This window comes from Lissotriton vulgaris, chromosome 3_1, assembly GCF_964263255.1.
Source record: "Lissotriton vulgaris chromosome 3_1, aLisVul1.2, whole genome shotgun sequence".
NCBI lineage: Eukaryota > Metazoa > Chordata > Amphibia > Caudata > Salamandridae > Lissotriton > Lissotriton vulgaris.
In genome coordinates, this window is record NC_141689.1 from 1,510,844,532 (window position 1) to 1,510,866,448 (window position 21,917).

Sequence of the window (21,917 nt, forward strand, 5' to 3'; positions counted from 1 at the left end):
AGACAGACAACACAAGGTCGAAGGTACCCCTTAGGGGATGCTTTACATGGTCTAGGAGAAAAGGGGAATCATACAGCAATAATATATAAGGAACATCCCACTCGATTATGTATGATTTGCACTGTATATTTTAACACAATAAGTTTATGGTTCGCATTTTTAAAAAAAATATAAAGGAAAAATGGTTTCTAAGTAGTGCAACTAAATTACAAAAAGTCAAAATAAAAGGAGTCATTTCATATAAGAAGTTATGAACTGTAAGTGTTTTAGTTACGTTACTACAAAGGGATAGCCCGCTTGAGCAATAATTTTTAGCCATTGTTAAAACATTTGTTGGTCGAGTGGGAGGTTCTACACAACACACATTATAAAAAGTAAATGTAGCAGATGGAAATACATAGAAAATTAAAAATACAGAATTGTTAATGAATTTAAAAAAAACACACGATTCATCTCACACCTAATCCTACTCTTCACACACTCAAACAAATATAACATATTGCATGTTCCAAGCAAACACACACAGTTTGAATTGTTTGTTTTACTCCTAACTCCTCTAAAACTCTCACTTTTTGATTTCCGTGGATTGGCGTCATCATGCTAATTATTGTTAACATAGTATGTTGAGCTGTAAAAGAATAAACATGCTCCAAATATCCTCCAGGGCAGTGGTTCTTAACCCGTGGTCTGAGGACCCTTTGGTCTCAGGGGGTCTGCAACTGTTTATCAAAATTAAATAATACTAGAAATATTAAATTAAAATGAAAGTATGTACCAATAATGAAGTAAAATTGAAAACTTTCTATATTTGAGCATTTATTTGCTGTATACTTGTTTTTGTATTTTTGTGTATTGTTTTGAGGTTCTAATCACAGAAATTCCTTAGGCTGGGGATCCCCACTTCCAATAAGGACTCAATGGGGGTCCCGGAATCCCAGTAATGATTCAGTGAACATATACAAGTCAAAAGGTTAAGAACCGTTGCTCCAGGGCATTTGCAGTTCATGAGAGGACCCGGACTTACCTTTCTTATCAGGTCAGTAAGTTCCATTTCATTCTTCTGTTGCGCCATGTCAGATTTGACCTCCGAATAGGTGTCATTAATGATAGCCAAGAACATGTTCTGGTCATAAAAATAAACAATTCCTACTTTAGTCATACATAGACAATGCCTAACAAATATAGGGCAGCCAAGAGATACAATGTTAAGTATCAGTGATGGGTTTAGATTATGTACAGGAAGTGATCGCGCTCTAGCGTGTACGATAAGAGTTTAGATCATAGTTCAGGAGAACACGGTGCAAACAGGCCAGGGAGAACAAACCCAGGTAAGAAACAACCCCTGAAATAGTATGGGTCAAGACCCACACGACACATATAAATCAAAGTCCTGTGCAAAACCAAATTAATGAAACAATGTTTTTAGAAGAAGTAATGAAGGTCGACATCCAGAGTTTCATGCAAAATAAATTTATATTTCAATTCCGATCAGTACATAAGAAACAAACCAGCCAACACGTGTTTAGTCACAAGGAGGTAAAGATGTGACTCTTCAGGGCAGAAGGTTTGATGAAAGGTAGGGAAATCGCAAAACCTGTGTTAATCCCAACCCGGTTGCGGCATGGGTGAATGTTCAAGTGAAAAGTCGGGGAAGTCAACTTCAAAATCCCCTATAGTCTCTGAATCAAGAGACAAGATGGCACAGGAAGGGTGCGTCCAATGAGATTTGGAGATCTAGGCTCCCGTATCAGAGTGTGGCGTGAGCGTTCTGTCGATCCATGCCGCAACCCGGTAGGAATTAACACCAGTTTTGCGATTTTCCGACCTTTCATCAAACCTTCAGCCCTGAAGTGTCACATCTTTACCAAACTAAACACGTCGGCTGGTTTGTTTCTTTTTTACTGATCGGAATTAAAATATAAATCTATTCTGCATGAAACTCTGGATGTCGACCTTCGTTACTTTTTCTAGAAACATTGTTTCATTAATTTGGTTTTGACACCAAAACCCAGTATCCTGAAGAGATACAATGTTGTTCATCTGAGAGCAACATAAACAACGGTATGGGGCACATCAAGTACATCACAAACATGGTTGAGAACTGTTAAGGAATTAAAAAAGCATGGGTTGAATGTGAAAGTGTGGTGAATAAAGCAACATTCTCAGCAAAATGGGGGTGACTGACTAGAGGGGAAGGCTTCTTGATAAATGAATCACAAAGCGGTAGTCACAAGTCAACATCTGAGCAAAGTACTTGGCCATGCTCTTCGCTTCTGAGATGTATAAACGAGGCCAGATATTTGTGAAAAACAACATGAATACATTTCAATAAGATCTTGTTGAGTGCCAATGCTTATGACCTTATCAGCCAAGAATGGAGTTGTTTCGTCTATAGATTAGTTATATCTTAAATGAACATAAAATCCAATGTTTTCCAGTGAACCCTAAACAGAGATCTAAAAAATAGGTGACTGATCAGAATATCAAACTTCATGTGCACCTCAGCAGATCACTTAACGCAATCTTTTTACCTGGAAGCAAGGATAGACTAAACTTTATCATGACCAGCCCCAACTTTTTTATTATCACTTGTCCCAGGCCATAAACATATGTGCCCAATTGGTCACTGGTTATACTCTTCAACCAATAATATGAACTATGTCAGTGGATAGTCTGGCCTTCTCCGGTATCTAACATATAGGACTCTAAGGAACCCACCCTTGTAAAAGACATTGTAAGGGTACCCAGGTATACTTGTATCTCCTTGATCCATGGTCTCAGCATGGAGCAATATGAGACCTTGCACTGGCTGCCAAGAGGTGGCTTTTGTATGTACTGCTTTTGGCCCCAACAATGGCCTCCCTTCGAATCAAAATTATTAACAGCTCAAAAATAAGACTATGTACAAGGATGAACAAAATGCATATATTTAATAAATAGGAACCAAAACTTCACAGCCTCCAGCCAAGCAAGATTTAACAAAGAGCCTGAAACGGAAGCAATAGTAAGTATTGCACTCTGATAATATTAGAAGAATTCTAAAAATGTTAATGGTTTCCACAATCAGAATTTACTAGTCGCAAAAGTCTATTCACTTCGGACACTGTTGCCACATACATTTAAAATGGCATGCTATTATTTATTAGGCACAACATGAATGGCACAAGTAGCACTTACGTACACCACAAACTTGCATTGGAAATAAAGCCAAAGAGTAAGGCTGAGACGCTGCATCAGAGCCAACAGTGTACTGGATAGTTAATGAAATGGAAATAAAATAAATTTAAAAAAATGAACAAAGTACATACCAAAAGAATGAAGAACATAAAGAACACAAAAGAAGTGAAATAAATTGGTCCCAAAATTCGATTGGCTTCTTCAACTTCAGTAAAATTGAAATCCCCCAAAATGATGCGGAACTGAGTAAAACTAAAAAAAGAAAGTGGAAAAAATAAATTCACATAAAATTTATCTTGGAAATGTACACCTGTATTTACTGTAATTTTGCAGGGGGACCAAGTCAGCAACAGACATAACCTACTTCTATAGGAAATTACAGAAAGTAGATGAAAACATGTGTGGCATTCTTCTACCTCACTTCTTCATTATGCTTTACATATGAATAACCTAACAAAGGAGCATTTGCCCAATGCTTACAATATCACAAAAACATAATACTCTTAATCGCTCAAGCTACTGTAGTAGGATTATCTGCAAAAGAAAAATATTGAACTATAATGCAGTTACACAATGAAAGACTCAAGAATTATTAGGGATACCTTCCGCCACTAAGGTAATCAGGACTCAAGTACATACCCTCCCCAACAAACATTTTGTGCTACAGCAACACTGCTTACATGCAATCCTGGAAAGTGCTGAAGTCATCTATCTGCGTTCCAAACACGAGGAAGGCCAGCTGGGCATACGCTAAGAAAATTATGAAAAACATAATGGCGAAGCCGAGAATGTCTTTGGCACAGCGCGACATGGTGGTAGAAAGCTGGCTCATCGTTCTGTTAAAATTGATGAATTTGAAGAGCTGGCAGAGAAAGAAGTTACATTTAGCAAAAAAGTTTCTGGAACCTCAGATCTATATTTAAGTGAGAGAACAGGCCTGCAAGTTATTGCATGCAAAAGCAAAATCATAAGCAGTCTCTTCTTTTGGGGCATGGGACACACTACCCAATACAATTGTTACATGTGTACACAAGTCAAATAAAAGAATGCGGCATATCCCGTATAACACTTTAGGTGGACTGACAATATGCACAGATACTGGTAGGGTTGTTCCTTCACACTTTAGGCTCACACATCTGCTTTGCCGATCTTTCCTACTGATACCCAAACAATCCAATATAATTTTCTCAAAGATAAAATACAATATATTGCTTTTGGACCACCACCTCATGTAGGTACCCCCTTAGTTTGTTGACTTTTTTGTCAGAATTGAAGATGAGAGATTGAATCCAAAAAGACTGAGCCTAGCTCAATATCAGATTTCGGAGGTCAGTCTAGGGAACTTCCTGTTAAGTATATTAGGCTCAAGGAACTACTTTTGGTGAGGTAATTGCTAAGGCTCTATTAATCTTGGTACTGGAGATGTAGATTCATAGAGGGTACTACAAAAACTGAGGAGCTGTCAAAGTAGTCTGGGCGTGGAATGGTCACATTAAGACACTACACAACCGTTGATGTAGAAGCGGACCAAAACTGGGATGGAGCTGGAGTTTTCGGGCATTTACAATGAGACTGGGATAACCTGTCATTCTACCTTCAGTGAGAAGTATATGTTTGGGTAGGTACAGTGGGTCAGCTGAGGATGAGGATCAGTTCTCATCTGATACCTTCCAGAGTATAGCACCTGGTTTCATTTGGCACTTAGCAAGGATGTTAGGTAAATTAGAAATGCCCAATGGTACCTAATGGGTGAAGAGGTCATTTGGAACATCATTGATGATAATAAGAAACCTAAAAGGTTACACATGACATCAATGTAAAATAGGCTCTGTCTTTAGCAAACCATTTTTGCGCAGGAGTGAACTGCAAGTACAAGCTGGTCGGGGATGTACAGGTGACTCATTACAAATCGGAATTCTTAAATTTCTTCTCTTCATTTTACCAAAGAAAGCTCAAATCTCTGTTCACAAGCTGGCATTCTATTCCTTTCGAATAGGTCTGTATCGGACAATTCAACCCATCCTTTTGAGGGCAGTGGTCAAACTAGGATAAACATCCTGATGTGATAATAAGGTTATTGTAGTGAAGAAGTGTTGCATTATCCCTTTCAGCCTATATGCGGGTCATCTTGACAATCCCATTCCTTAATTTCTTTTTTCTATCTGCACTGGGGTTGTGCAGAAAGTGGACAGAAACCAGAAGAGAGATGGCTTCCCTGCACTGTCTCTATGGCGTTAATGGGGAATTAATTTTCGAGCCCAAAGAAAAGGCTATTGGGTGCTGTAGAATCTCCCCTTCATGTCCTCATTTGTAGGTGCGCTATGCTTTATAGGTGGTTCCTCTTATAATAGGGGATTAAAAAAGTTTAAATGAGATAATGGTCTAGTGACCTGTAGAGAGATTGTAGGGAGACTAGCACCGACCCCGTGTACTTCTACCACAGCCCCTCCAGACACATGCAAAGATCACAGGGTAGCAAGATGCCTTTTTTAGGTCTCGCCTGAGCCAGCGCATGCGATGCGCTGGCAAAACTTTTAGTAAGTGGGCTTCAGAAAATGCTACCACACACTTTTGTGGCCTAGAGCTTGCAGTCACACGCGAAGGCGCACGCTTACGAGGAGAGGAGTCATCTGGCTTTCTTCTCGTCAGCGCGCGCACCACTCGCAGGCTCACCTCTTGCTCCCCGTCTCACAAGCTATTTGCAAGCTCGCCATGCTTTTACTATAGCAGCGCGTGCCGGCGCTCGCTTACAAGCAGAGGCGCTTGTGTTTTAGCGCTTGTTATACAGGGCGTGTGTACCGTGACCCTCGCCAATGTGTGCATATTTGGATTTTCCGCAGAACGCCTGTCCGTCCATGGCGCTACAAAAGACCCCACCTGTAGAGACTACCACTCAATGCTTTAGTATCTTTGGTTCGTTCCCAAACTACGTTCACCAAAAAAGCGGAATAAAAACAGGTTAAATGCCACCAGAACTTGTGAAAAGTCGTTAAACAGTGGCGGCTGGTGACATTTAAAAGTGGCGGGGCGTAAAAAGACAGGCCTATGACATCATCCTGGCAGCCCTCCATCAGTGACCTCAGACGCGTCGGCGTCCTTCGTCGGCCGCGCGCGGCGTCCCTCGGCGGGCCTGGAAGCACACAGTAATGACATTTCCCAGTGCCCGTCGTCCCGTCTGAAACCTATAGTTGGGAAGCCGCGGGCACAGGGCCCCCCGTGCGCCGGCCTCTATTGAACCCGAGCTGCCGGGGGCTGTGGGCACATCAGCTTCGCATACATACACCATACCCTGACGACAGATGGACGTGTCAGAAAGGTAATGGCCCACCCTCGACCAGAGCAGCAAACCACCAGGTCTACAGGCGGCGTGAAGTCACCCTGCACCCCAATACTCTCTACTCACACTGTGCACGGCCTGCTGTGGGAGGGGGGGTGGGGGGGGAGTCAGTCGTGCCTGGTCATTTCTACCTAGGTACCGGTACCTTTAAATAATAAATAGGCTCAGAAACGACAAGCCTACAGTATGAAACGCGGTATTAAAAAGTTATCACTAACAGTACTGGTAGGTATCACAGAATCATGGCTCCGCTCCGGCCTCTGAGCGCAATATCAAATGATTATTAATTAAAATAAGAATTGAGAGCATAAGCGGCTCTGCTGGAGTCGCGAGCTGCCTGGTGATTCCTGAACTCGAGGGGTCTCTCTAACCGCATGACTCCCCCGACAGACACGGGACACGGTATGCGCAGCGCGGTGTGGATTGGTGCGGCGTGTATTGCCGTGAACAGGTACTTTATATACTGCACTAATAGGTTATGCAATGGATTGCAAAGAGCGGTTGTGCTATTGCATGTTAAAGTACTGTATAAAGATTTGTGCTAGTGGTATGGTCCGATATGGTGTGTACTGTCATGTATGACTATGCTATGGCATGTCATTCGTTAAGTGCAGGTACCCACCACCCTTCTGCAGCTCTCTGTTTGCCCCACCCCAGGATCTTACTGCCCCTCTGTCCTCTCTGCTTGAAACGGGCACGAGCACATGGCACTTCCATGAACAAGGTTCACTAGAGCCACAAATGGACCAAAAACACACGCGCGCTCCTGGTGCAGCGCAAATGTCTACAATAGACCCCGTCAGAAATATTTACATATTGTTGCTGTTGTAGTGAAGAATCTGGGGGGGGGGGGCCCATTACAGGTGCCAAAGGCATTCTGTACGTTAACCCAGTGATCCGGGGCCCTGCACTTACCTTAGACTCCGCTTCCCGCCTTCAGGTCCTGACTCCCGCGGCGCCGTCCTGTTTGAAATTCCGTGGTGTTGACTCGTCGTGACGCAGCAGGAAGGCTGCAGGCAGCCTCCCCTCCCCTCCACAACAGCACAGCGCTGTGATAGGTTCGTCCGGCTGCCCCCTACTGACGTCATTTCTCTCTGTATGCTGCAGCACAGCAGCATACAGAGAGCAGGGAGAGTGGGAGGGGTTACGCGAGGGCAGGGGGGAGCGGCTTGCCTACTGTGTAAATACTGTCTGTTTGGGTAGCCTCTCAGGCAGCCCAAACAGACAGTATTACGAACAGTGGGCAAGCCGCTCCCCCCTGCCCTCGCGTAACACCTCCCACACAGGAACTTCTGTTTTCTCGTCATGCGGAGAAGGCAAGGCAGAAACAAATGGTAGTTATTATCATTGGTAATAACTACCTTTGTTTGCCTTCCCGCACGGCGAGAAAACAGGGGGGGCGGCGCCCAAACGCCCCCATGGACCAGCCGCCACTGTCGTTAAACATTTTTTTGCTGCAATAAAAGTGTAAACAAATATTAAAAATGCTTTTGCGAATGCAAGACGACAAAAGTTACTGAAAAAATTATTAGGTTTACAATGATATCTGCTTCGTGGCTCAGAATTTCTTGCTATTCACTTAAGGAATTAGAATAAAATATATAAAAAAAAAAAAGTGAGATCTTACCAAGATTTGCAGCTAGCCCTGATCGTCCCTGGTTTTTACTTGTATTTCTTATTATGACTAAGAGTCCCTTGTATTTACCATCACTCTCTCTCTCCACTTGCTTTCTACCCCTTCGTATCCTTCTTAGCTGGTTTCTGGTTCCAGTTTTCTCCAAGAAAAACTGCTCTCCCCTCAAAGGCTCTGCGTTCTTCCGGCTCGCCGAACACGCAAAGGCGTTGATAGGCCTGCTCGGCCCGCCAGTCACAACTCGCGCGACTTGGCACTGAATGCTTATTTATGTCCATCTTCTTTTGACAACTCTCTGACCGCAGCTGGTGACGAATCCCCCGTCACTATTACTCCCTTTTCACCAGAACAAATAATTTTCCCCCCGCAAATGTGGGGGTTTCCTGCCACTTGCTCTTTCTTTGAAAAGCAATGTAGGTGAATCTCACTTGGGCCCCCTACTGTGTACGCGAATCTGAGAGGAATTTATCAATTGTATGTTCCTGCTCTTTCTGTTGGCAGTGGAGAAACATTTAACAGCACTGGAGAAGCTTAGTGTGAATCCTTATCCTTTTCCATATTTACATGGGATTTCAGCCCTATAATTGTTTTCTGTCCACCTTGACCACCTGTTCCCACCAGTGTACTCCACATTACCACCATGCCCTCCTTTGCTATCCAGTCACCCAGTGGGTGAAGCTTGGCGTTCAGCTCAGATCTGACAACAGTGGTGTCCCACTGGCTAGGTGGAGGAGAGAGGGTACTGCGCGAGAAGTGAGGAAGATCTCGCCATTTTGTTCACACATTGGGTGAGAGGCAGCTGTGGAAGCTGTGAACAGCGTGCGCCTGGCAGATGCCGCCGCTTTCATCGCCCCAGGGCCAGGTCATACCCTGCACAAAAGCCGATGACAACACAAATTATTAAAGTGCCAATAGGTAGTTCTGTTTGTAGCGCAGGACTTAATATGCTGAATATCATGCAGGTATGGCATGGAAATGTAGCTCATCTCCACTGGCTTCAATGCATTGGAAGAGCTCACGTGCCGCTCCCTCTTGAAATAACTGTCTCCCCTTCTGCTCCCACACCCTTGCGCATGCACACACGTACCCCAGAGACTCGTGCAGTGCACCAGGATGGATGCGACAACCTTTCCCGTTCCAAGACACACTCTGCAGAATAGATAATGGGTGGCAAACAGCAGGGCTGTACCTATCAACAGTGCAGCCGAGCCCAATCCAACGACAGAAGTGTGTTTTTCTAAAAGACTGAGGGTGGGTCATTTTCCTTCACTGCATTAGGGCACATGGCACCTATACCAGTGCCACTGGCAACTAGCAGTGAAAATACGCCATGGACATTACCTCTGTCCCTGTTGACATTCACTGCAGGGCAGGTGTGGAGATGGTGTGCAGCTGAAGTGTATCTAACACAGTCACACCGAAGCGTCGCTGTAGATGCAGGTGCGCTTTTCTTATAAGATAGTTGACAAGATGCAAACAAAGTTTCTTAGCATTAATTAAAGAGGAGGGGGAGTGGGTTGAGAGATCAAATACACAGCTAAAGACTTACTATGGTCTTTAGAGTAAAACAGGCAATATGATGTGCAGTATGTACACTGCAGGCAGCGCATTCCTGCCACAGCGCACTCCAAACAGATTAAGGGTGCCCTGTGCTATCCAAAAAGATCTAATGATGTTTTTCCAGACTCATAAATAAACATTCTGTTCTATCTTTGTTGGTGCACGCCAGTAGTCATCCATTGCTTCTTTCAACAGTAACTTTCCTGCCCCCCCCCGAGTAATTTCAAACACATGCCAGGGGCAGGAACTTAGCTCGCAGATCGCCAGGGGGATGATTGCAGCACCGATGCCATCAAATACCTCAGAGTGGCGCTTTGGTTAACTTCCTCCATGTGGCGAGGCCGTTGATGTCACATTTGCAGGTAGAAGTGTGCCAACTAACTAACTAAATAACTGACTGAATGACCTTCACCCTCCTGTTATTTATGCACCCCATAACAAAACAAGCAGTAGCATAGCCAATAGGTCTTGCCTTTCGGACATTATAAGTATTTAGCCATGCAGCAGTTGAGGCTATTGTACCAATGATATTGTGCTGCATAACTAAATCCTTATACAGTCCCAAAAGCGAGACTTATTGGAGAGCCTGGCGCAGGGACCCAACACCAGACAACATGACCACCCTCAAGCTCGCCACTCGAAAACACCACCAACTGATCCACACCACTAAGAAAACCGCATCCAAGGAACGACTGGACAACAACGCCCACAACAGCAAGGAACTCTTCAACATCGTCAAAGAGCTCTCCAACCCCAGCGCCGGAAACAACGACATCACAAGACCTCTGCAACTCCCTCGCCTCCTACTTCCACAACAAGATCGCGGACATACACAACAGCTTCAGCACACAGCCATCGCACCCTACGACAGCACCTGCACCCCCCACCACCACCCTCTGCGCCTGGACCCCGATCAACACAGAGGAAACCCTACGAACGATGAACTCCATCCACTCCGGATCTCCAACCGACCCCTGCCCTCACCACGTCTTCAACAAGGCCGACTCCGTCATCGCGCTCCACCTGCGGAACATCATCAACACCTCCTTCGACACCGCCACCTTCCCGGAGAGCTGGAAGCATGCCGAACTCAGCGCCCTACTGAAGAAACCATCAGTGGACCCCACCGAACTAAAAAACTACCGCCCCATCTCACTCCTCCCATTTCCGGCCAAAGTCATCGAGAAGACCGTCAACAAGCAGCTGGCCGCCTTCCTCGAGACTAATGGATCCCTCGACCGCTCGCAGTCTGGCTTCCGGGCCAACCACAGCACCGAAACTGTTCTCATCGCAGCCACTGATGACATCCGAGCCCTGCTCGACAACGGGGAAACAGCGGCCCTCATCCTCCTGGACCTCTCCGCGGCATTCAACACTGTCTGCCACCGCACAATAGTGCAGCGCCTCAGCAACGTCGGAATCCAAAAGAAGGCACTAGAATGGATCATCTCCTTCCTCGCCGGAAGGACAGAAGCCACCGAAGTCATCTGCGACGTTCCCCAAGGCTCCTCGCTCAGCCCCACCCTCTTCAATGTCAACATGAGCCCCCTGGCGGCCATCGCACGCCAACGCAACCTCAACATCATCTCTTACGCCGACGACACCCAGCTGATCCTCTCCCTCACCAGCGACCCCGCCACCGCCAGAGCCAACCTACACGAAGGGATGAAAGACGTAGCCGAGTGGATGATTAACAGCCATCTGAAACTGAACTCAGATAAGACGGAAGTCCTCATCCTGGGATCGTCGCCCTCCGCCTGGGACGACTCCTGGTGGCCCCCCGCCCTGGGCAGCGCACCCAAACCAACAGACCACGCACGCAACCTGGGCTTCATCCTGGACTCCTCCCTCTCCATGACCAGACAAGTCAACGCCGTCTCCTCGTCGTGCTTCAATATCCTGCGCATGCTACGGAAGATCTTCCGGGGGATCCCCACCGAGACCAGGAAGACGGTCACCCAGGCCCTCGTCACCAGCCGACTGTACTACGGCAACTCCCTCTACGCCGGAACCACTGCTAAACTCCAGAAGAGACTACAGCGGATCCAGAACGCCTCAGCAAGACTCATCCTGGACATCCCCCGACACAGCCACATCTCCGGACACCTGAGAGACCTGCACCGGCTCCCGGTCAACAAGAGAATCACGTTCGACTCCTCACCCACGCCCACAAAGCCCTACACAACCAAGGCCCAAGATACCTCAACAACCGCCTCAACTTCTACACTCCCACACGCCAGCTACGATCAACTAACCACGCCCTCGCCGCCGTTCCCCCGCATACGCAGAGCCACCACAGGAGGAAGGTCCTTCTCCTACCTGGCCGCCAAGACGTGGAACTCCCTACCCACCCACCTCCGCCTGACCCAAGACCACCTCGCCTTCAGGAAGCAACTCAAGACCTGGCTGTTCGAGCAGTAACGGACCCCCCCTCCCCAAGCGCCTTGAGACCCTCCGGGTGAGTAGCACGCTATATAAATGCCTTGATTGATTGATTGATTGTTAAGTTATCTGGTCAGCTTATGAAAGACAGGGGCGGACCTTTAGGCAACGCCCTCCTCTGATCCCCACACAAAAGTGAAGTCTCATTTAGAGTACAGGTCTGTGAGACATGGCTATGGCCCGATGCCTCCTCATTTCATCCTCCTCTTACCTTCCCAGCCCCCTAGGAAGTAAGAAACAAGTCTTGGTCGGATCACATGCTTATCCCCTTTAGGTGGGCGATACCGACCATCTCTCCTCCTAACCAACCTCCCGGCAGACCGGCTCGTCCCTGGGCCAAACTAGACACCGAAAAATGGAAGCAGGTCCTGGAACTCTCCAAGCCTAACCATGAAACTGACCCCGTAATAGCGGATGCGGAGTTTTCTTCCTGGATCGAAAATTCTCTCAACACGATCCTCCCAAAAAAAACGTACCTGAAATCCCATTAAAAAAAACCCTCTCCATGGTTTACCCAGGAGATTCGCCTTCTGAAAAAGCTCTGTAAAATGGCGGAAAGAGTGTGGCGGAAAGATTTCGACCCTAATAGTAAGAGGGATTATAGACTGGCTATTCTAAATAACAAAAAAGCCCTGAAAAATTCCCAAACAGCTTTTTTCCAGGATAAAATTAGTGCTGCATCTTGCTCGTCTAGGGAGACTTTCCGAATTGTAAAACAACTTTTAAAAACGCCAGAGCCCATATGCTCGAATGACCTTTCGGACAACCGTTGTAATGAGCTGGCCACTTATTTTGATCAAAAGATTCAAAATATCCTTCAGCAACTTCCCCCGCTCACCCCTACGGACCCCTCTAGGTCCCTAATGCAGGTCCAGAACCTCAATACGGGATTTGACACATTTACTCCCATAAGTAAGGACACTTTGTCCCCCATTCTCCAATCACTTAAGAGTGGCTCACCGTCTGACCCCGCCCCAGTTAAAATCTTAAAGCAGGTAGCATCTACCATTCTTGCGCCAATGGTAAACTTAATTAATTCCTCTCTAGCAGATGGAATAGTGCCCCCTAGCTGGAAGAAGGCGAAGGTTAGGGCCCTACTTAAAAAACCCAATCTAGACCCCCTCAATCTATCCAATTTTAGGCCTACCTCTCTCCTTCCGTGTATTAGTAAGATGACAGAAAAATTCATCAACGCCCAGTTGTCTAATTACCTGGAATCGAACGAACTACTTAAACCTTCACAGACAGGCTTTCGCCCTGGCCAGGGTACTAAAACAGCGATGGTGACGGTGATCGAAGAGGCCAGGAAGATCATGGATGCAGGAGGATCAGTGGCAGTGATCCTCCTGGACCTAAGCGCGGCCTTCGACACGGTCAACCACCACATCCTGGCCCAGCGGCTTAGAGATCTTGGAATCACAGGTGTCGCCCTGTCCTGGTTGAAATCCTTTCTTCATTGCCGCTCATTCCAGGTGATAGAGGGTAGTTACATCTCTAAAGAGACCCCTATACGTTGTGGAGTGCCACAGGGCTCGTCCTTGAGCCCCACGCTCTTCAACGTTTATATGTCCCCTCTGGAAAAGATTGTCACCCCATATGGTATCAAACTTCTGAAGTATACGGATGACACCCAGCTGGTTGTCTCTCTTAGTCAGCAGGAAAATCCTACTATCGACCTGCATTCCTGCCTGAGAGACATAGCCAGCTGGATGAACAGATCTCATTTGAAACTTAATAGTGACAAGATTGAGATACTGGTGATGGGGAATCAGTCCCACTTTCGTCCAGACTCTCTCTGGCCCCCATGCATGGGCAGGCCTCCAACCCCCAAATCCGAGATTAAAAGCCTCGGACTATGGCTGGACCAAAATCTTACTGAAGTAGTGTGGCTCACTGGTTAGAGGCGGCAGACCCGAGAGCAGAGGACGGCCCGGGACCAGGGTTCGATTCCAGGCGCGGCAGGTTTCTGGACCAGGGTCAGCGGACTCGATAATTCTCTCGCCTCGGTGCCCACTCTGATCAGCGATCACACTCGGCAACTCTGGGCATTAGCTTGCTTCATCTTCACTAACGGCCCCACCAGACCGCCGGGGATGCCTGGTCTCACCCTGGAGATACCCATTAAGGGACCATCTCTCAGGGAAGCCAGGAAGGGTTTCGCAGCGGTCGAAGCGCCTTGGGACCCTACGGGTAAGTAGTGCGCTATATAAATGCCAATACATACATTTACATTTACTATGCACACCCAAGCAAGGAAAACGGCTAGAGTCTGTTATGGTCTCTTGCGCTCCGCCCAGAAGATTCTACCGCTGCTCCCTTTCCAATCGAGGAAACTCCTGATCCAGGGCCTCATTCTGTCAAGGTTGGATTATGGAAACGCACTGTACCTTGGCGCACCCCGGAAAGTAACAACTAAACTCCAGGTAGTGCAGAATGCAGCCGCACGGATTCTTACCAACACCAAGAGTCGTTGCTCGGCCAAGCCGGCCATTAGAGCGCTGCACTGGCTGCCCGTCTTGGAAAGAGTGCAGTTTAAGGCGCTCTGTCTAACGCACAAAATTCTCAACGGGAAAGCCCCCCCTATCCTTAAAGATCTGGTTACTCCATACACCACATCCAGATCCCTCCGATCTTCTAACGCCTACCTAACTCTGCCACCTAGGATCAAGAGGGCACGATCGGGAGGTCGGCGTTTCTCTTACAACGCCTCCAAATTGTGGAACTCCCTCCCCCCTGATCTCCGCGCACAACCTAATCTTCTGGCATTCCGAAAATTTCTGAAGACCTGGCTGTTCCCGTAAGCTTCCCCTCTTGACTCCGCCTGTACTTCTGTTCAGCGCTGGGACGCTTACGGGCAGCCATGCGCTCTAGAAATCTTCTAAAATTAACATTAACATTGAAGAAAACATCTCAGCTACAAGGTGAACCCAAAAATGTGCAGACAGCTGAGTAACATGCAAGTTAAGCAAGCAAAACACATTCCAAGTCATATTTATTTCCTACCATTTCTACTGGGTAATGCTCTATAAACGTAAGAGAATAAAAATAAAAAATAACAAAACTGTTGCTGACTAATTTAGTCGAACAGCACTCGCAAATGAGTCACCCGCTAAAACACAGAAAAAAGCAGAAAACAATGAATTATACATGATGACACAATTTGGGAACATCTAAACTAGATATTGCTACAAAAAAAACATACCTTAACCCATGCAAAGAAAACAGTAACTGCTGCAACATTGTTGAATTGAATTTGCCAATATGCCAGTGGTTCAAAATTGGGGAAGGTGTTCTGCTCCTCCAACAGATTTTTCAGAAGTCCACTGATGGTCGACACTCGGTGGATGTTGATTGCTATGGCTACCACAGAGAGCTGCAGTACAAGGAAACATTTACAGAGAAGGATTTAAAGAATGTTCTATAGGTTATCCGAGTGGCTTTGTTACGGTTAAATAACTAAGGGACATGTAATAAAAGACTGGAAAAATTGGAAGCAAAATGCACACACGTTTTGTGACTAGCCTTTAATTTTGTATTGCGACATATGTACTAATACGACTCACTGAAAAATCTCCAGTCGCAGCACCACTAGCATAATCAATATTAATTAGGCAGGACACTATCTGTGACATTGTGTGATTGGAAAAAAAGTGTTTCCTGTTTTAGAAAACTAGGGAGGCTGGTGAGGTAAATAGTCAACGAGGTAGAAGAGGAGAAAAGCCATTTGGCAACGTTCCGAACTGACATAGAACATACCATATGGGTAGACAACGAGGGAGACGGAGGTGAGGACATAAAATTATATTGGAACAATAAGGTTAACAAGCATTTGCAAAGCAACAGGACTCACATTTACGCAAGACCTATTGCATTGCAAACGATAGTCATCACAGACAATGGGATGGCGGGGGGAGAAGGCATGGACAACGGGAGTGTGGGTGGGAGGAGAAGGCACGAACAACGTGAATGTGGGTGGCGAGGGGGAGAAGGGGGCGAGAAGGCATGGACAATGGGAGGCAGGGGGAGTAGAGAAGGCAGTAGGAAAACCTCATTAAAGAAAATAGTGCTCATAGTCTAAATAACACACACAGTGTAAGGGGCCAGTAGCCATGGGAGGAAACAAATGACGACATGACCGTAACAAGGAGGGACTAACAAGCCTATAAACAAGTCTGAAGGCAGCATTTACGAAGGACAAAGAAACAAGCCAATGAAAAATATGGGCGGGGAGTGGGCGGGGCTTCCCTCACGTATTGAACTACAGCAGATCTTCACCAGAGCAGAGCTTGTGCGCTGACTCTAGGCTCCACCTTAAACAGAATCATAAACTTAAGGGAAAACCACAATTTTACACAGATTATAACAGCTGGACCAATGGCTGCACCCTCAGAGGATGCAGGCACAATTCACAAAGGGGAAGGTTTTCTGAGAGGGGCACTATTGTCTTTTCGAATCAGATAAACTGCTCCTTTGAGGTGCCGGCAACTGATCAATGGTTTATGACCTCAAAGGAGTTGAAAACCATTAATTCATACCATAACGAATCAGAAATTTTACCCCCCACCCCCTCGTAAGTACGTATCGGTTTGCATCGGTGAACCTGTGTTGTGAGTTGGAAATGTTTTTAAGACTCACAAAATAGATTTAATATTTACTCAAAAAACATTTTTTTGATCCCTAACCAGGTGGTTTTGCGAATTGCACAATTTGGAACTGTAAATGGCTTTGTACATCTGGTTCTAAGCTCTACAAACAGTGTCATGCCATTAACAGGACTGCTCTGATCACAATACCTAATGCAAATGAGAACACATTTCCTAATCATTCTTTCCTGCTTCGAAACTGCACTGAAACAAGATGCTAAAGAGTTGGGGCATAAAATGGGTGCCAGAAGCCCCTGTGGCTGCAAGAACCGCCACCGTCTAGCCTGGCTACCCTTCAGGTGGGGGCAATCCGCCCGCCATCCATCCATGATTCACCCCCCACCACATTAGGATAGCTGTGGGGTCTGCGACGGGCGGGAAGACGGTCCGCTGCTTTTCCAACGGTCGACACGTCGACCATGCAGAAAACTGCCACAATATGGTGGCGGTGTCTGTAAGACACTGCCATCCATAATATGACGAGGGCAGAGATGAGCCTTTCAATGGCGGTGTTGCCGCCATGGAAAGTCATGCCGTCTTTGCTGTTGGGTGGGGGGGGGGGGGGTACCTATGGCGCCCCTCTGCATTGGCATGGACATGGCATGGACAAGGTGGCAGGCACCATGCGGTGCCTGTCACCTTGTGCATGCCAATGCACAATGAACATTCCCAGCATTGCGGCCACAATGCTCGGAATGGGGGATGCCACTGCCACAGTGGCATCCTAATTGCAGATGCGGGACCGCCGCACCCCTGGCGGACGGTCCCGCATCCCATTACATTGGCGGGCAGACTTTGTCCGCCCGCCATCGTAATGGCCCCCTAAGTGTTCCCCACAAATATCCTCGGTAGAATTAATGAAAAAAAAATAATGCTTCGACTTTGGTCCTAATTTATGGTTATGGAAATAATACTATTAATAAGCTGATAGCAATATTAAAATATGTTGCCAATTCCAGTCCAAGATATACTACAGCCCAATAATACAGATGGTTAATATTTACTGTGTGCACCACATCTGTATTCTGGTTGGAAAAACAATGTGGACTAAAGGAAAAATGCTTACAATAGGCTACAAAAAGAAACCCTCAAAATAACTAGTTTCTTCTAATCTTTCCCAACTTAAGAATAGCTTCACTGTCTCTTCATCCTTCCTGTGTGTCCACTCCAGATCAGGGGTGCAGTGGTGGACAGGATCATGTCATTCGAGAACATATTCAAAGAATTGCAGCAAATCAGCAGGGTAAGCCAATATCACACAGAGAAGTACAACACACACAGTTGATATACAAGTATTACAATCTTCCTTCCTCGACATTATCAACCACCCGCCTTCATTCTACGGGATAATTTATGTTGGATCAGCTACACTCTACAGCACTGCCTAATCTCAGACTGTATGCATGCTGCATTTCTTGCACATATGAGGTATGTATCCAATTCCAGTACAGTGTGTCCCTGTCCTTAAGGGAAACACTCCCAGTAACATAGTTAAAGAAATAAAATGAGCTTCATCACACATTTAAAGCAGTGTAACATGCTCCTCAAGATGACTTCAGCTGCAAATTTAACTTTGAGGATTATATGAGTGAGAATCAATCTTTCCCCACAAGGATAGATAACGGTCCAAGGTTTCACACATGCCTTACATGGCAGAAAAAAAACCTTTTTACAAGGAGGTTTGGGAATACATTCCATAATATGTTTTATTACTACTCAACATCATGGATTCAAAATGGTTGGACGGCAAAGTCCAAGAGAGGCTTGTGAAAAATAAATTAAAGCCCTTAAAAAATGTGACCATAGAAATTAATGAATACTGGTTTTTACTGAGAAGCTATCACAACAGCAGCCATTATCCAACAGATCCAGACGGAGCCTCTCCCAAGTGATGAAGCGAGTTTCAGAAATCAATTATGTTTTTGACTTGTGAAGTTAAACTTCCATAATAATTAATCATTTTAATGAGTTTATGCACGAAAATATACTAATCAACTTCAATTAAGATGCATCCACGACATATGGGTTTAACATTATGTGCTCTTTGTTGCATTTGCAAGTACGTTGAAAAATAATGAACTAACTTTGTCTATTTGTTTTGTCAACATTAATTGTGGCTGATTAATTAATGGCAATGTGCTTATTTTAAATGTGCTTTTGTCTAGGTCATGTCTTATATGTGGCAAAGGCTCGTGGAGAAATCCTGGAGACCTATAAGAAGAAGGTTTTCATAATGCTGCATTCATGTGCTTAAAGCTAGATAACAAACTAATGGGTTAATATTTAGCAAGGGGGCGGGTAACAGAATAATCTTCATTACTCGAATTAATTAATGTTTTGTGTTTCTTTGCATACTAACTTTCAAGAAAGTGGCCTGAGGCCTAACTTTTAAAAGGGTGTTTGGAATCATGTCGTGATGAGCCGAGCACAGCTAAGAAAGTGTGGAAAAGTTTTGCCACAAAGATATCAGTCAGTAAATAAATAAATGGAACTGTGCAAGATGTGCTCTGAGTTGAATAACCTCAAGGACAGGAAGCGGCAGAACAGCCAAGCTGAGGAAGCAGCGAACTGTTATTTAATAAGATGTTGCAAAATCCTCGGAAGCTAATGTCGCCTGTGGACAAAGGACAAGGACGTTTTAGAAAGGCACAACTTTGGATTGAAAAGGTTATGATCTCACATGAACTGACAGTTGTCAGCCAATAGAAATGCTGAATGACGGAGAAAAAGTATTCTTTTAGTGTAGATTAGTAAGTTTTAGCTAGAGAAAAGGTATAAAACCTGACCCCTTGGGAGGAGGGTTGTTCGCTCGTTCCTGAATCCTGAAGGGCGTGAAGTGCTGTTGGACTTTTGACTCAAGTAAGGATAACAGAACTAATTACTTTTCCTTTAGGTTTAATCGAGTTAGGTCAAGGAAATAGAATTTAAGGAATGAAACCTTTGCTGCTTTAATTCTTTGCAAGCTGATCTGTTTGAAGTGTCAGTCTAATGTGCCTTTACTATGATTAATTGATGCTTTCAAAATTGCTAATAAAAGATTTCTGATACTAAAGAATGTTCTTTGATTGAAAATAAAATTAATAAAATAGATTTTGAAATGACAAGCTGGTCTTGTTTATTCTTAGTCTAGTTACCATTAGTTGATCCATTACCTAAGTGACTTAATTAAATGTTTCTGTTATATTTTCATGATAATAAAAATGACAAACTGCAGTTGTATATAATATGTAAATAGTTTGTGAATAGTTCAGATTAATTAGGTCACATGATTCAGTTGCCCAATATTTGTCTCGGTTATTTATGGGTCTTGTGAGAATTTATGATTAATGGTGAGTATCATGGTGTTGGGTTGTGTTGTTGAGACAGATTTTCTATAGGGGCGCTGGATCACAAGCAATGTAGTCCAATTGCGAGTTCTCAACCTGCAAAAGACAACAGCCAGGAAACTGTAAAGATGTGATATCATTTAATTCCTCAACGCATATAGGCCTTGCAAATCAAATCTTCAAATGAGGGGGATCCCTTTTCAGGGCTGAAAGGATACCAAGTCCTTTACTCAATGATCATCTTTTGGTTTGTTGGCTTCCACAACCCAATAATCAGAGCAAAGTTTTTAAAAGAAGAGGGGAGTCAAGGTCCATCCTTACTATGCAAACTAAGCAGGATGCAAAAGTTATACGTCTTTATGTTCATAATACCGGTGTAGAGTACCCATCCTCACAATACCTGTGTAGAGTACCTATGTAGAGTACCTATCCTCACAATACCTGGGTAGAGTACCTATCCTCACAATGCCAATATGTAGTAGCTAGCCCTTCGACATGGCAGAAGCAGATCAGCCTATATTTATTTAGCTTGCGTATTTCCTATGTGGTGTGTTGTGATCGGTGGGCCATCCACACTCAGGTGATTGTTTATCAGAGGGCAGCAAATACTCACCACAATGATGACAACATCCAGACAATTCCACACGCCCCGGAAGTAATGCAACTGGTGGGTGCGGATTTCCAGAATTTCTTCCACTATGTAGTATGCAACGAAGAGGCAGAAAGTAATTTCGCAGATTGCCAGGACAATATCGAAAGGGGAGATGTAATGGATCAGCTTGACCGTCTGAAACTTCCAGGACGTGAGCAGGCCACCAGTGGCTGGGAACTCAACTAACAACCTGTGGAGAAGACAACACAATTCTAAATTGCAGCAAGAAATGTTTAATCAGTTCCAAGCAATAGCAAGACGCGTCCTAATAACCACACTCTTATTACCTATTTTGAAAGACATCAATTTAAGCACTAGCACAAGTCCTGTCGAACCACAAGCATCCAGTAGGCTATTTCCAGAGGATCCAGCTGTGGAATGCAGACCACAGAGTGTTTGCTTCCAATAATCTGGGCATCGAACAAACATTTTCTTAACTTATTCATAGCTTCCAAATGGCACCATGTCAAGTGTGACAGATCCAGTCACTGCCTACACATGCTAAGAACAGTAGCCCAATACTGATGGTACCAGAAAGCATAGTGTCATTGGTGAAAAAGCCAGCATTGCTTAGAGATGAGACCTAACCAAACACACCAACATGCAGCATATATTTAAGTCTGCTCCGGCCAATTCTATAACAAATTATGAATTCCAGGTTACCTCTGTAGGTCAGCTTAGTTAGTGGCACGTTTTTTGTGGATGAGTTGGGAAATTAAACTCCATTTCCAGCACTTACCGCCTATACCACTATGGGAAATGCGGGTATCCGGTGGTGGCAACAGGCTTGGTTTGGGAAGCTCGCGATGCTTAAGGGTAATCCAAGATCGCGGCCGCAATCAGGTTCACAATTTACTGAGCGTCAAAGGAATCACCGGAAGTTCCGCCCCCCCTCCGGCCGGCCACGCGCGATTACTTAGAAGCCAGTTTCTAACATGACGAAACACTGCCCAGACCGGCTGTATGAGGGTAGGACAACTACCAACCTGATTCCAGAGGAACCGTGAGTAACTAGAGTACTGTGTCCCTGAGCACATCATCCTTGCTCGTGCTCCATTTGCTACTGGCATCCTGCCGATCCAGTAGAGAGGAGCACGGTTCAATGTGGTGGGTTAATACTGGCCTCGATGCTTTCCTCCCCCCTTTC

The 21,917-nt window shown here is 45.3% G+C and overlaps 1 protein-coding gene across 1 annotated transcript in view; it reads right to left on the reverse strand.

The window, feature by feature from the left end:
• PKD2 (polycystin 2, transient receptor potential cation channel) overlaps positions 1-21,917 on the reverse strand; it is a 226,531-nt gene that overhangs the window by 56,025 nt on the left and 148,589 nt on the right. The window contains exons 6-10 of the mRNA XM_086961972.1: positions 20,732-20,960; positions 15,352-15,522; positions 3,858-4,039; positions 3,309-3,429; positions 1,025-1,123 (exon numbers count right to left, since the gene is read on the reverse strand). Coding sequence (XP_086818098.1) covers positions 1,025-1,123; positions 3,309-3,429; positions 3,858-4,039; positions 15,352-15,522; positions 20,732-20,960 — 802 coding nt within the window. The remainder of the gene's footprint in view (positions 1-1,024; positions 1,124-3,308; positions 3,430-3,857; positions 4,040-15,351; positions 15,523-20,731; positions 20,961-21,917) is intronic.